The 14,174-nt window shown below is 37.7% G+C and overlaps 1 protein-coding gene across 1 annotated transcript; it reads left to right on the top strand.

Annotated features, from left to right (window-relative positions):
• Positions 1-4,431: 4,431 nt before the first annotated feature.
• LOC306892765 (scavenger receptor cysteine-rich type 1 protein M130-like) lies at positions 4,432-9,440 on the top strand. The gene is made up of 8 exons (XM_079454044.1): positions 4,432-4,734; positions 4,809-5,105; positions 5,207-5,506; positions 6,783-7,088; positions 7,176-7,475; positions 7,608-7,702; positions 8,634-8,727; positions 8,930-9,440. Exons 1-8 carry the CDS (start codon positions 4,623-4,625, stop codon positions 8,938-8,940), a joined length of 1,515 nt encoding a protein of 504 aa, XP_079310170.1. The 5' UTR covers positions 4,432-4,622; the 3' UTR covers positions 8,941-9,440.
• The last annotated feature ends 4,734 nt before the right edge of the window (positions 9,441-14,174 follow it).

The raw sequence follows: 14,174 nt of genomic DNA, 5'->3' as shown, positions 1-14,174 counted from the left end.
ATCTGTTTACATGTGAATCTTGTGTCAAATATGTTTACGGGGCACAAGTCTTTATGCATGAGAGACCAGGTTACTTCGGTCGAATAAGCTTGTTGCTGTTGTTCCAGCAACTTTCTGATGTTTCAGAGTTTGGGATAAGCAGCCAGTGAAAAGGGTCAACACAAATATGGCCCAAACATCAACATTCTAATAAAGGAGTTGTGAACTGGGAAATGTGTTTTAGTTATTGTGCAATGTTTTTCTCAGGCTTATTTTGACTATACCTGTGAATGTACTTATTCTTTGCATAAAAGATAAAAAAAAGAATATCTGCATTGTACACAGTATGGAAAATGGCATAATAATACTTCTTTATTGGACCTCAAATTTCAGCGGTTGAAATGTACTTTTTTCACTTTAGATCATACTGAAGTTTTGTATTTGAAAACAGAAAGGAAACTACACAGAAAACAAGGATGGAGATATTTCTAAGGGCTCCACAGCTTGTGAGTATTTAGTATTTTTGTAACATTTTGTGTTTGTATATATGAGAGAATTGAAGTGTATGGTGTTATGTTTTTTCCATAACTTGCATAACATTTGCATTTCTCATAACACACAATCCAAAGTGACTTGTAAATGTGGAAATGTACAAACACCATCAAACAGGGAACAAACAGCAGTGCTATACAGTTGAGATCATCAGGACATTTATATTTAGCACCAAACTGTAACATTATTACCAATAGTAAGTGTTATTATTATTATTAGAACCAATGGTGAGAGCCATGCGTCACATTTTGCATAAATTAAAAAACGAATAAGCAAAACTTATGTTGGTATTCAAATATGTCTTTCCACATAATGTTATTCTTCAACATGGCAATGTTTTTACAAAACAGAAATATGCAAACAGTCCATTATTTGAATATTTTTAATGAAACACATTCCTACTGTATTTCCTCCCTTAATGTAAATAAGTTTCGTTGTGTGAATAAATATTGGTGCAATTGACAAAAAAATGCATTTACAAAATGCAAAGTCAAAATCTAGTATTGCAAATCTTTTGCATGCAGTTCCAGTAGTGAGTTTTGGATGACATCACTAGGCTCCCTGGTTCCATTCTTAGAAATGCATTTCAAACCTTTCATGCAACCATTTTTGATTAGTTACCTACCGTTATTTTATACCAAACATGACTTTTTGTTATTTTGTAGAACACAAAAGATTCTTTGGAGGAATGGAAACCCCACTGACTTCCATTGTATGGACACAAAACCATTTCAAAATCATTTCTCAGAATATGTTCTTTTGTTCCACAGAGTCATGTGCTGGATTTAAACCACACAAGGGTATATAAAAGACAGATCTTTTTTTTCATTCGTTTGAATGTTTTTTCCTGTCCAACGTTGTGCTATAGCTCCAACTGAGCTTGTTTCTCTTCCAAATTGCTTGCTTGTATTTCTGTGATTTTCTGTGTTATCACCAACCCTGATGTGCAAAAGTCATCATAAATTGTTTTATAAAGTTATAAAGTCAAATGAGAGTATAAAAATGTCAGATCCCTGCCAAAATGTTGTGACACACCACCAAACAAATTGTCAGGATATTACATGGAATCGTACAACTATATCATCTCAAAACACATGCAAACCGTCTTTGTCAGAAAAAGGATGTTCATCTGATACGTCACTAATTTGTTTACAGGAACACGCGGAATCGAGCTCAGTCCCGTACATGCAATAAGTCACGTAGCAATGTATGAAAACCCGGGGACCGTAGATATTCTCTTTTTGGATTTGGAGTTTTAATGACAAGACCATTGTTAGCTGTATACTGTGGGGTTTGTGTTTAATGTCAGTGTACCTTTATAGCACTTTCAGTCATACTGTATGTGAACTTCGCTGGCATGATGGTTTATTAGGGCATTTATGTAAATATAAACAAATGTCCAGCAGTATTAAAATTGGACATTTTTTCCATGTATTTGAATAGCAAATTGTAAACTCATTAAGGAAGTTAAAACTGACCTACGAAATACCATCACATTGACAATTGAACAAATTGCTCACAGAATTTTTGAGTATGGTGAGAAAAACAAAGCGTATAGAAATTCCATCTTGCTCTTGAACCCTGACAAGCTTTACATTTGGTGACGGGGTGTCATGAAATTCAAGCAATTGAATCACTATCATTTTATTTGTTTATAAATGCTGTAGGTGGGTTTTGAACTGTAAATCCTGCACCAGAGATTAATGATTCCAATGAAATGTATAGTATGAATGCCATGTAAATTGTCACTTTAAGCATCTGCCAAATGCCTGAATGGAAATGTAAGATTAACGCTGAGTCATTTGGGGGGAGGAACGGAGAGAACAGGTAATCCAAATAAACCACCTGGACCTCTCCTTAACTTCATCTGATGCTGAACACAAAGACACTAGGAGACAGAAGTGGCATTTTACAAGGTTTTTACAATTTTACAACTAAATCTAAAATCACTTATTTTTTTGTTTTATTTTGAATATGATTGTTTTCTGTTGTGGCTGTTTTCACTCAATACAATAACACTTTTTGTGTTGTGTTTTCTCATGTCACGAGTTCTTACTAGAAAAAAAACAGTGAATATATGTATTTAATTCAATTCAATTCAATTTTTTATTTATATAGCGCTTTTCACAATTTGCATTGTTCCAAAGCAGCTTTACAGGGGAAAAACGAAAAACCCAAGAAAGGGTAAAACACACTACATGGTGTGTTATATAATAAATCCAATTATTCGAGTAAATAATATCTAATGTCAGCATCTCCTGGTGGTTTATTTAGCATATTTGCTTTAAGTGAATGCTTGGCTGAAAAGATGCGTTTTTAATCTAGATTTAAATTGGGCGAGTGTGTCTGCTTCTCGAATAATATCAGGAAGGTTATTCCAGAGTTTAGGTGCTACGTATGAGAAAGCTTGACCCCCTTTGGTGGATTTAGTTATTCTAGGTGTTATCAAAAGTCCTGAGTTTTGAGATCTTAGGGAGCGTGATGGGCTGTAGTGTGATAGAAGCTCTGTTAGGTAGGTAGGGGCTAAACCCTTTAAGGCTTTATAAGTGATTAAAAGAACTTTAAAGTATTTATACAATAGAAGAACTGTGTATTATAGTAGAACGTTACCAAACAAATGTGTACATTTTGCCTGAAAAATAAATGAGAATACCATTACCCTCAACATCACATTTACTTGTTTTGTTGTCAAGTCATTTGGTTTCCAAAAAAAACACGAAGCTGCACGAAATCTACTTTATTCAACTGATAAAATGAACGATTTGTCATTTCTTTTCAGGAAAATGTTGTATTTCATGTGGCTCGTTCTTCTGTTGGGTAAGAAGAAACAGCTTTTTATATTTTTCTTTGTTTTAAAGCTTCTTGTATAATAAAATCGTGTTATACGCCTCATATTCAATTTATCAGCACCTGGACTGGTTTATAAAATTTATGTAAATAGTACTATTCATGATGATCTGTGACATGTGCCATGCAGATTTTAGATGCAGAACACAAGGCCAGTCTCTTGTGCGGTTGGTGAATGGTGTCGGCTGCTCTGGACGAGTGGAGGTTTATTATAGTGGTGCCTGGGGAACGGTGTGTGATGATTTCTGGGATCTAACAGATGCTACAGTGGTCTGTAGAGAACTGGGCTGTGGAAATGCTAAAGAGGCAAAGAGTGTTGCTTTTTTTGGACAAGGTTCAGGAGCAATTTGGATGGATAATGTAAACTGTTTTGGTGGTGAGTCTTCGCTGATAAACTGTAGAAGGACGGGGTGGGGAATAAATGACTGTGTGCATGGTGAAGACGCCGGAGTTGTTTGTGAAGGTAAATGTGAGCTAAAAACAAATTGCAGAAATTGGACCAACAATATAAAAATAAAATACCAAGCATTTCTAATCCCTGATCCTGTTTGTTGGTAACGTTAGCCTCTATTAGGTTGGTGAACGGCTTTAACTTTTGCTCTGGACGAGTGGAGGTTCTTCATAACGGAGCATGGGGAACGGTGTGTGATAATGGCTGGGGTCTGTCAGATGCTGTGGTGGTGTGTAGAGAACTGGGCTGTGGTGATGCTATAGAGGTGAAAGGTGGTGCTTATTTCGGTCAAGGTTCTGGAAAAATATGGATGGATGCTGCACAGTGTAGTGGGAGTGAGGCTTCACTGGTGAGCTGTTCATCAACAAAGTGGGACATACAGAACTGTGACCATTCAAAAGATGCCGGAGTCATCTGTACATGTGAGCTTAAAATCTTTGGATGAATCCATGCAGTTCTCCTTAGAAAGTCCTTTGCAAAGCTGCATGAAGACTTTTGGAAAAGTATTATTGTGTTGCACAATAAACAACTAAATAGCAGCATATGATTTTTATATAATGTTTTAAGCATTTTAATAGAATCCTTTTTTATTTTAGCTGTGGTGAAGCTGGTGAATGGACCCGACTCTTGTTCTGGACGAGTGGAGGTTTATCAAAACGGTGTATGGGGAACAGTGTGTTCAGATGACTGGGACTCTATTGATGCTGCAGTGGTGTGTAAAGAGCTCGGATGTCCATCCAATGCTGAAGCCAAAACATTTGCATATTTTGGACCTGGTTTGGAATCAATTTGGATGGACGATGTTCAGTGTACAGGGACTGAGTCGACGCTAAAGCAGTGCAGGTCAAATGGATTGGGAATACACAACTGTAACCATGAAAAGGATGCTGGAGTCATCTGTCGAGGTAGGATGGATGCTCACATTATTTTTAATTATTACTTTCATTACTTTACTCCATGTTTGTCCCTTTTGCTTTAGATATTAGACTGGTAAATGGAGGTAACCAGTGTTCTGGGAGAGTGGAGGTTTTATATGATGGTCAGTGGGGTACGGTCTGTGATGCTGGCTGGGATTTTACAGACGCTGGAGTTGTGTGTGATAATATGGGTTGTGGGACTCCTGTAGCAGCAAAGACAGGAGCTTTCTTTGGACAGGGTTCAGGACCCGTGTGGCTGGAACATGTGGATTGTTACGGGAACGAGTCAACATTGAAACACTGTCCATGCAATGAAAGTACGTGCAGCCACGGACAAGACGCGGGAGTCATCTGTCAAGGTGATGATTTATCTCTAAAGATCTCATATTTATACAATTCAGTGGCTGAAAGAGCCTATGCTGTGTGTGTTAACTGTGTGTTAAACCGATATGTTATACAGAGGTAAAGCTGGTCAATGGTACCGGTCCATGTGACGGAAGAGTTCAGTTGCTGCATAGTGGTCAATGGGGTGCTGTGTGTCACACTGGTTGGGGTCTGGAAGATGCTAGAATATTGTGTCGAGAGCTGGGCTGTGGTGAAATTGTGGAAGCGTCCTCCTTCGTGGGTCCATTCGATGAGCCGATATGGATGGATAATGTTGCATGTAGAGGAACTGAGGTGAAATTGCAGAGCTGTGAATCTACCAGATGGAGTGTGAGCAGCTGTGGGGACGGACTTTACGCAGGAGTTGTCTGCAACAGTAAGATCCTTTTAAAAACGTCCTCTTTGAGTCACAGCTAATGCAGAACATGTTTTACGAATGAGGCTTTCAAGTATGTTGCTGTTTTAAAGCTTAAAGGTCCCACATACAGTTTTGTCCGCAGAGATGCTGAATGCTTACTTCAAAATGCGCTGGCTTGGTTTGACAGCTTTATAATTTGAATGTATTTTTTAAGAAGCACTCATTTACACAGTCCGCTACCTATAAGCAAAGTATAAACTTTATGCGAATACCTGTTACCTTTGTGCAATGAACAGCCGTGAAAAAAAGTAATGATCATTCCAAATGTTCATTTAATTAACATTTCTAAATGTATTGTGGCCATTCCAGTCCAGTGTCATATAAAAATCAAACCTCAGAAGTGACAAAGTCATACTACAGCAACAAAGACACATGAAACTGTTATGACGGTTGTCGCATAATAAATATATATTTTTTAACTTAAGTGATTGTTAACATGATTTCTTGTCAGTGTTTGAGGTACAATACAGTGGTTTGGAGGTACAGTGTTTCCGCACAATAGTTGAAAAGGGAAAATTGTTTTATTTTGAAATATAAAAGTAACATTTTCAGTAGTTCAAAGAAAGAAACTAAAATAATAATTTTACCTAAATATATATTAGTAAATTCAGAAGAAGTGGAAATAATTTTGAAATGGTCTCTTATTGTTTCCGTGTCTGCACACTACAGAAAATCTACAGGTAGCCAAAGCAGTTTAAAGTAAATGTTTGGCATGTTAGATAGATTCGCTTATGCTTCATAAAAATGAAATGATATATTTAAAATGAGAACATTACTTGTATCAAAGTATATATTTCAGAATTCAAATAAAGATTTTACATTCAGCCACAGAAGTCTGAATGTCCGGTGTACTCAATGGAGCCATATCCCGGACAGGGATCAGATTATCGGACTAGGCTTTAGTTAAACTAGCACATTTAAAGGTTGAGTAGGCAATCCTGTCCAGAAAAGTTTTTTGTCAAGCTGGTTGAAAGTCTCTTAACATCCTGATAGCAATCAATAAGTAATAAGTAAATCATTTTTATAATGATATATCGTCTGAGAAAGACGTAGGACCAACATTTTTTAAGATACAGAATAAACAGCACAACATTTTCTACGTTAAGGATAGTCTTAACCCATAAAATGTGGTGCCATTGATCCAGTTATTTAACACCGGCAGCTTTATGAGACCAAGCATCCATAACAGAGAGCTTGTGAAAATCTACTCATGGTTTTGTTCACACTCCTTTAGATGTTAGACTGTTAAATGGAGACAACATGTGTTCTGGAAGAGTGGAGGTTTTACATAATGATGAGTGGGGAACGATCTGTGACGCTGGCTGGGATTTAAAAGATACCAAAGTGCTGTGTAAAAACTTGGATTGTGGGACTCCCGAGGCAGCAAAACACGGAGCTTATTTCGGACAGGGTTCAGGACCCGTGTGGCTGGATGATGTGAGTTGTTTCGGGGATGAGCCAACAGTGACACAATGTCCATCAAGGGAAATAGGAACAAGCATCTGCGAACATGGACAGGATGCAGGAATCATCTGTCGAGGTAAGTCGGAATCAGTGATTATGATATCATGAGAAAACAATATAATGGTTTATAAAATGCTCATACTGTATGTGATCCTACTATCAGATATAAAGCTGGTGGATGGGACCAGTCCGTGTAATGGCAGACTTCAGGTTCTCCATAAAGGGCACTGGGGGGCAGTGTGTAACACAGGCTGGGATCTGGAAGATGCGACAGTTTTGTGTCAAGAGCTGGACTGTGGTGAAGCTGAACAGATTATGTCATATGTGGGTCCGTTTGCTGGGTCAATATGGATGGATAATCTTGAGTGTACTGGAAATGAGTTGACGTTGCAGAACTGTCCATTTACCGGATGGGGCGTGAGCAGTTGTGGGGACGGACATTACGCAGGAGTTGTGTGCAGCAGTAAGATTCAATTTGGATTCTAGTTTTATATTTAAAATGTGCTATATGATCCGGTTGGCTTATTAAAAAAAATCTTTGTTTCTACAAGAATCCATTCTTGATGATGTAATGTTTTCATGTGAATTCTCACAGATCTTGTGAGAAGAGGCGTGGTACGGATTTTCATTACAGCTCAGAGTTATGTCGATTTCAATGACCCAAACATAAAGAAGAAACTTCTGGACAAGGTGAGGTGACATTCATTTTTCGCAGTGTTGCTCTGCTAATACTAGTTTCATTTTGAATCTCAAAAGTATTTTAATTTCGATTAAAGTCAAGTTTAATCAAACTGAAAACAGAACTAATAAAGTAGTTTTAAGTACAAACCTGCTTCAACACTAAAGCAAAATTTAACAGTGTGTAAATAAAGTATACGTTCACACTATTTGTCTGGTATACAGGGGAGACTGCAAAGACTGTTTAAGTTTAAAATTAAAAAACAGTTTTAAGCTAATAAAATGTAAATAATTTATTATTAATTTTTAGGAAAACAATCATTTGAATAAAATGTTACCGTTTTGTTCATTGATTTAAATGATAAACTAAGCTTAATCTCTACATGTTTACTGTATTCTCAGCTATTTCTACAGGTGGTTACTCTTTTATTCATTACTTCTTTCTCTTGATTATTTTCAAACACTGCCATCTAGTGGCTGTTTGCGAATAACAGGCAACCAATAGATCTTTGTGAGAATTATTTATTTTTCAAGTCTATCTGTTAAGATTTCAATGATGAGGGACGCACATCTTATCAAAGCTGTCGGTTTCCAGAAAAGAGTAGCTGGATATCTGACCTGCATGTGAACCCTGGGCAGATCCATCAACCCTGACCTTGTGGGGTAATGCGTCATTTTTGGGCATGTCCAAACTGCTTCCGGTGATAGCACAGAGCGTGCAGTTAAAAAAGCTGAATGAAGTCTAAAACAATAGTTGTAGTATTGTAGGCCAAAGCCCAGATACAAGTTAACATTTCAGCACTTCCGGTTCCCTCATTAATTCAAATTTCTGTTTTTTTTCCAATGGGAATGCCTGGAATAATATTTTCACAATTTATTCTGCAATGTTGTCTTTGTGTGTCGACTGAGGTTTCATGCTGTACAATGCATTTCGATTTTACAGATAAGCCAAGCGGTTGAAAGTAAAGGGAATTATTTTGTTAACTGGAAAACACAGCTTGATGGGAGGGTATTCCACATAAAGAGAACGACCACAGGTGTGTTCCTCTCTCTTTCTCTTCCTTAAATATTCCATATTCAGAAAAAGGGGCTTAAGGCAATGATGGAGTTAATGACTCTCTTGTAGAAACTAGGAGCAAATTTAGCAGAGAACTCAGAATATTTACTTTTTGCAGTGATAAATATACAGTTGTGTTATGTTGATTTAGCATGACAAATGTAAACATTTTGTTTTCACAGGTGCTCAATGAATGTTTCTGAATGTTGAAATGAAGTCATAAACACACAAATATTTATTTATTTGTTGTGACCAACATGTTTATATTGTTTTGCATGTATCAAAGCATATAACATTTATTATAATGTGATGGTGATCTTTTTATGTTCACCTTTGCTTCACTGTCTCAGCTTTAATAATCAAAATTAATTGAAAATGTAATTATTGAATATTAAATAATATCATATATAGCGGAATCTCTTAATTACCATATTAAACCTGCATTTATTGTCACATAGTAGGTAAATCATGCTTCATGTATCCTAAATGCGGTGATGCCTTCACAAGTAGGCTATTACAACACTCAGAATCAGACATTTTACATTTGGTTTGCAACTATAAATGAAGTTGATTTAAGGAGTCAGATTCATATTCATTATAAAAATCGTGATTGATATATATGTAATAACACTTGATAGCTGTAACGCCCTTGACATGTATGGCGTTCAAATAAAGAGAATTCAGTTCATACTTTACTGTGTCAGTGTGTTTATTAGGGCTTCCAAAAAATACTTGAGTTTTCTTGTTAAACCACCCAGCAGGGTTTCATTATTGTTTTCGGGTCTGGTATGGTTTTAAAGACAGCACTGTTGGAGTACGCTCGATAGCTTGAGTTTTAGCATGCTTCTGTCATTCAGAGCTTGGGCTTTTAGACTTTGACTTGCTTTTTGTAGTTTTTTACCTGCCAATTTTGGGGACTATGTGTAGAATTTGTTTTTAACTTTGTCAGGGTACATTTATATCACTTTTAAATGTATGTAAACTTATGCTAAACTAACGCTGCCTGCATGAGGATTTTTTGTGTGTTCATGTAAATATACTCAAATGGTAAGTCGTGCATTTCGAAAATTTGACATTTTTGTTCCACGGGCTTTGAATTGCAAATTTTCTCACTGGTTGGGGTGGGTTTTGAAACACCAGATATGGTCACCTGAATATAATAAATATAAACAGAAAGAATGTAGTTTTGCCCACAGCTTTATGAATGAGTTTCCGGCTTTGAACCTTGACACATTTTAAATGTTGTCAATAAAGTGCGACGAAATCGATTGCGAGTAATACGTTTGGCTTTGAGCACAAAACAATGAATCCAGAAAACACACATATATGTAACATACATATAACATACCTCTAGACATAAACGTGTGATAAATAAACGCCATGGATTATAGCAGATGAATCACTAAGCTAAAATGTTTTCTTTGGTCTGTAAGTGTAGTGTGCATGCTGATAAAATATGTAGTTTGAGAAGCTTTTTAAAAACTCGTCTGCCAAATGTCTTAATGTAAATGTAAAGAATAACATTGTCTGCTGAGTCATTTTTAGAGGAGGAGCAGAGAGAGCAGGTGTTTCTTAGTCCAAAGAAAACATATGGACATCTCCTTGACTCACGCGAAGGACAAAGAAGGTACAGAACAAGACTGCCATTTTGCAAGGTTATTAAGATTGATGAATAGCTTCATTTTACTGACCGTTCGCTGTAGTTCATTTTGTTTGCCTTAAAAACTTTTAACTCTTTCACTTCCATCACTTTTTCAGTTTTAAATGAATATGTTGGATCATTTAATAAGCACTTCTTTTAAATGTGAAAGTGAGGACGGTATTCTGTTTTGCTCCTGAACATTTATTAGAAACCTCAAAAGAACAATATAGCGGAATATTTAAATGTATCAGACATATTGTTTAAATATTTTTGATTTCTTTGCAGGCATCATGTTATTATCCTTGTGCCTGGTTCTCTTGCTTGGTAAGAAGAAACATGCCATTTTGTTTATAAATGGTGGTTACTGCTCTTGTAGAACTATTAGAACCACAATTTGTCTGTGAAATGAACGCTGTGCTTGACAAGTCTTGTTAATACATAAAGATTTTGGATCTCAAGTGCGCCTGTCTATTCTTTATATTTCATGATTTTACCAAATTATACTCTTTGTATTATTATGTATTTACTTTGTTCAACGGCTTTGAATGAATATTTGTCAAATTTTGTGTTTGACATGTCCTCTATGTACACACAGATTTTGGAAAAGGACCTCAAGTCGAAGCTACTGTGACGTTGGCGAACGGTCCCAACTCTTGTGCTGGACGAGTGGAGGTTTATTATAATGGAATTTGGGGAACGGTGTGTGACGATTATTGGGATCTAACGGATGCTGAAGTGGTGTGTAGACAGTTGGGCTGTGGAACTGCTGTAGACGCGAATATGGGGGCTTTCTTTGGACAAGGTTCAGGGCAAATATGGATGGATGATGTGGCTTGTGGTGGCAGTGAGTCCACACTGCTTAACTGTGGACACGCAGGTTGGGGAGTAAACAACTGTGGACACGGCGAAGACGCTGGAGTCACTTGCCAAAGTAAACAGGAGCTAAATAGGCTACTAACTGCAAACTGATTGTAACCAATGAGCATTTCTAATCTCTGAACCTGTTTAATATCTAGGATCGATATCTGTTAGGATGGTGGACGGTGACAAGGCTTGTTCTGGACGTGTTGAGATTAATTATAATGGTCAGTGGGGAACGGTGTGTGATAATGACTGGGATCTATCAGACGCGACGGTGGTGTGTAGAGAGCTGAACTTTCCAAGTGCTGTAGAGGCGAAGCTTGGTGCTTATTTTGGAGAAGGTTCTGGAAAAGTATGGATGAGTAGGGCACAATGTTCCGGTGTCGAGGCATCATTGGTGAGCTGTTCATCCACGAGATGGGACATACCGAGCTGTAGTCATGCCAAAGATGCTGGAGTCGTCTGTACACGTGAGCTAAAAATCCTCATTGCATGTTATTCACTCAAAAACAGACAGCATACATAATATTTTTCCTCTATTTATGTTTAGCTGCGGTCAGGCTTGTGAACGGCCCAAACTCTTGTTCTGGACGGGTGGAGGTTTATCATAACGGCGTGTGGGGAACCGTGTGTTCAGATCTCTGGGATTCTCTTGACGCTTCAGTGGTGTGTGAAGAACTGGGATGTCCAGCAGGTGCTGAAGCAGTCAAATATTCCTATTTTGGATCTGGTACAGGAAATATATGGATGGATGATGTTCAGTGTGCAGGGAGTGAATCCACACTAAGGAACTGTGCGTTTTCTGGATGGGGATCACACAGCTGTGATCACACGCTTGATGCTGGAGTCATCTGTCGAGGTGGGGGGATGCAATGTTTTGCCTTAGATATTTGTAAATGCATGCAAAAGTTGTCTGGCCAAAAGCATTCAAGCAAGAAATAGATAATGGTATAGCAGTCTCTCCAAATATCGTTATATACATTTGTAAAGTTTTAAGACGTGTCTTGTCTGTATTAAGGATTATGTAACACAATTTATACAAGAAATTGCAAGAATGACACCTTCTCATCTCCTTGTGGTTTTGCCCATTCTTAGATGTTAGACTGAAAAATGGAGCTAGTAGGTGTGGTGGAAGAGTGGAGGTCTTACATGATGGTCAGTGGGGAACCGTCTGTGATAATGGCTGGGATTTATCAGACGTTACAGTGGTGTGTAAAGAAATGGGTTGTGGGACTCCTATAGAAGTAAGGACCGGGGCTTTTCATGGTCAGGGTTCGGGATCCGTGTGGATGGAAGATGTGAGCTGTGCTGGGAATGAGTCAACAGTGACACAGTGTCCATCAAACGGATTAGGAATAGCCAACTGCAGCCATTCCCAAGATGCTGGAGTCAGCTGTAGAAGTAGGTTGAAGTCATTATTTAAAACTAAAGATCTCATAATAATACGCCGCAATGCCTGAAATGCCTGCTTATGCTGAATGTTGAAACGTATTTCCTGCAGGAATAAAGCTGGTGGATGGTACCGGTCCATGTGATGGCAGAGTTCAGGTGCTTAATTCTGATCAGTGGGGTGCTGTGTGTCACACTAGCTGGAGTCTGGAAGACGCTACGGTTTTGTGTCGAGAGCTGGATTGTGGGAAACTTATACAGGCAACCTCATATTCTGCAACATTTTATGGGCCAAAATGGCTGGATAATCTTGCATGTACAGGAACTGAGGCTACACTGCGGGACTGTCCGTTTACAGGATGGGGCGTCAGCAGTTGTGGGGATGGACTTTACGCTGGAGCCATTTGCAACAGTAAGATCATTTCTAAAACTTCCTTGCCAAGTCACCTCTAAATCAGAATATGTTCAATTAATTAAAGATTACATTTTAAAAATGGTTTATTCTGTAATATTTCAATATTTAAAATACAAATCCATGTAGTAATAAGGATGTAACAATATAAAAATCTCACTGTACGATAATACCTCAGTATAAAGTCAATCATAACTGTTGCTTAGAAGTATGAGTTATAGCATGAGATGGGTCAAATTACCTAAAAATACCTTTTATAAAATTAAATAATTGCACCAGATGGACCTGGTAACGTCTATTTTTTTCTAATATTCTCTATGTTAGGCCCGGAAGACCTATCGTTTTATACAGTCATGTGACAACGATAATGTCGAGACAATTTTGCTTTTGCTATAGAATGATATTGGCAATAATGTTACATCCCTATGCAGTATATAACCACAGAGGTCCGGGTTAAGACCCCAATGTGACATAGTTCAAAGGTACAATAGACGGGCTGAAATCTTGAAATCTCCTGAAAACATGATGAAGACAAAGGCGAAACATTGACCTGTAAAATTGCGTCTCAAGAGTAGAAACAATAAGCAGACATTTCAAACATTCTTTCCATGTTCTTTGAATTGCAAATTATCTCGCTCGTTTTTTAAACCGACCCATCAAAATGTGATCCCACAGACATAATTCAGTTTCCTGCTCTTTAATGTCTATTCATGTTTTCTTATTCTCCTTTAGGTGTTAAACTGGTAAATGGAATTAACCAGTGTTCTGGAAGAGTGGAGGTCTTATATGATGGTCAGTGGGGAACAGTGTGTGACGATGGCTGGGATTTAACAGATGCTGCAGTCGTGTGTAAAACCATAGGATGTGGGCCTCCTGTAGAAGTAACGAAGGGAGCTTTCTTTGGACAGGGTGCAGGACCCGTGTGGCTGGATGATGTGACATGTAATGGGACTGAGTCATCAGTGAGAAATTGTCCATCAAAGGCTTTAGGAACAAGCAACTGCAGTCATGAAAATATTGCTGGAGTCATCTGTCAACGTGAGCTACAAATCCTTGAATTAATAATACATGTTGTTCACCTGAAACGTTAATTGTGTCATTATTTATCTGCACTAATCTGTAT

This window comes from Barbatula barbatula (assembly GCF_947034865.1).
Source record: "Barbatula barbatula genome assembly, chromosome: 4".
In the NCBI taxonomy this organism is placed as follows: Eukaryota; Metazoa; Chordata; class Actinopteri; order Cypriniformes; family Nemacheilidae; genus Barbatula; species Barbatula barbatula.
This window is presented reverse-complemented; position numbering and strand designations above follow the sequence as displayed.

What these genes read in the sequence shown, in the direction of transcription:
- LOC306892765 (XM_079454044.1), top strand. Translation starts at nt 4,623, where the DNA reads ATGGACGATGTTCAGTGTACAGGGACTGAGTCGACGCTAAAGCAGTGC. An exon ending in TGCAGGAATCATCTGTCGAG is followed by an intron (nt 7,089 to 7,175) that starts GTAAGTCGGAAT and finishes TCCTACTATCAG; the next exon opens with ATATAAAGCTGGTGGATGGG. An exon ending in CGCAGGAGTTGTGTGCAGCA is followed by an intron (nt 7,476 to 7,607) that starts GTAAGATTCAAT and finishes GAATTCTCACAG; the next exon opens with ATCTTGTGAGAAGAGGCGTG.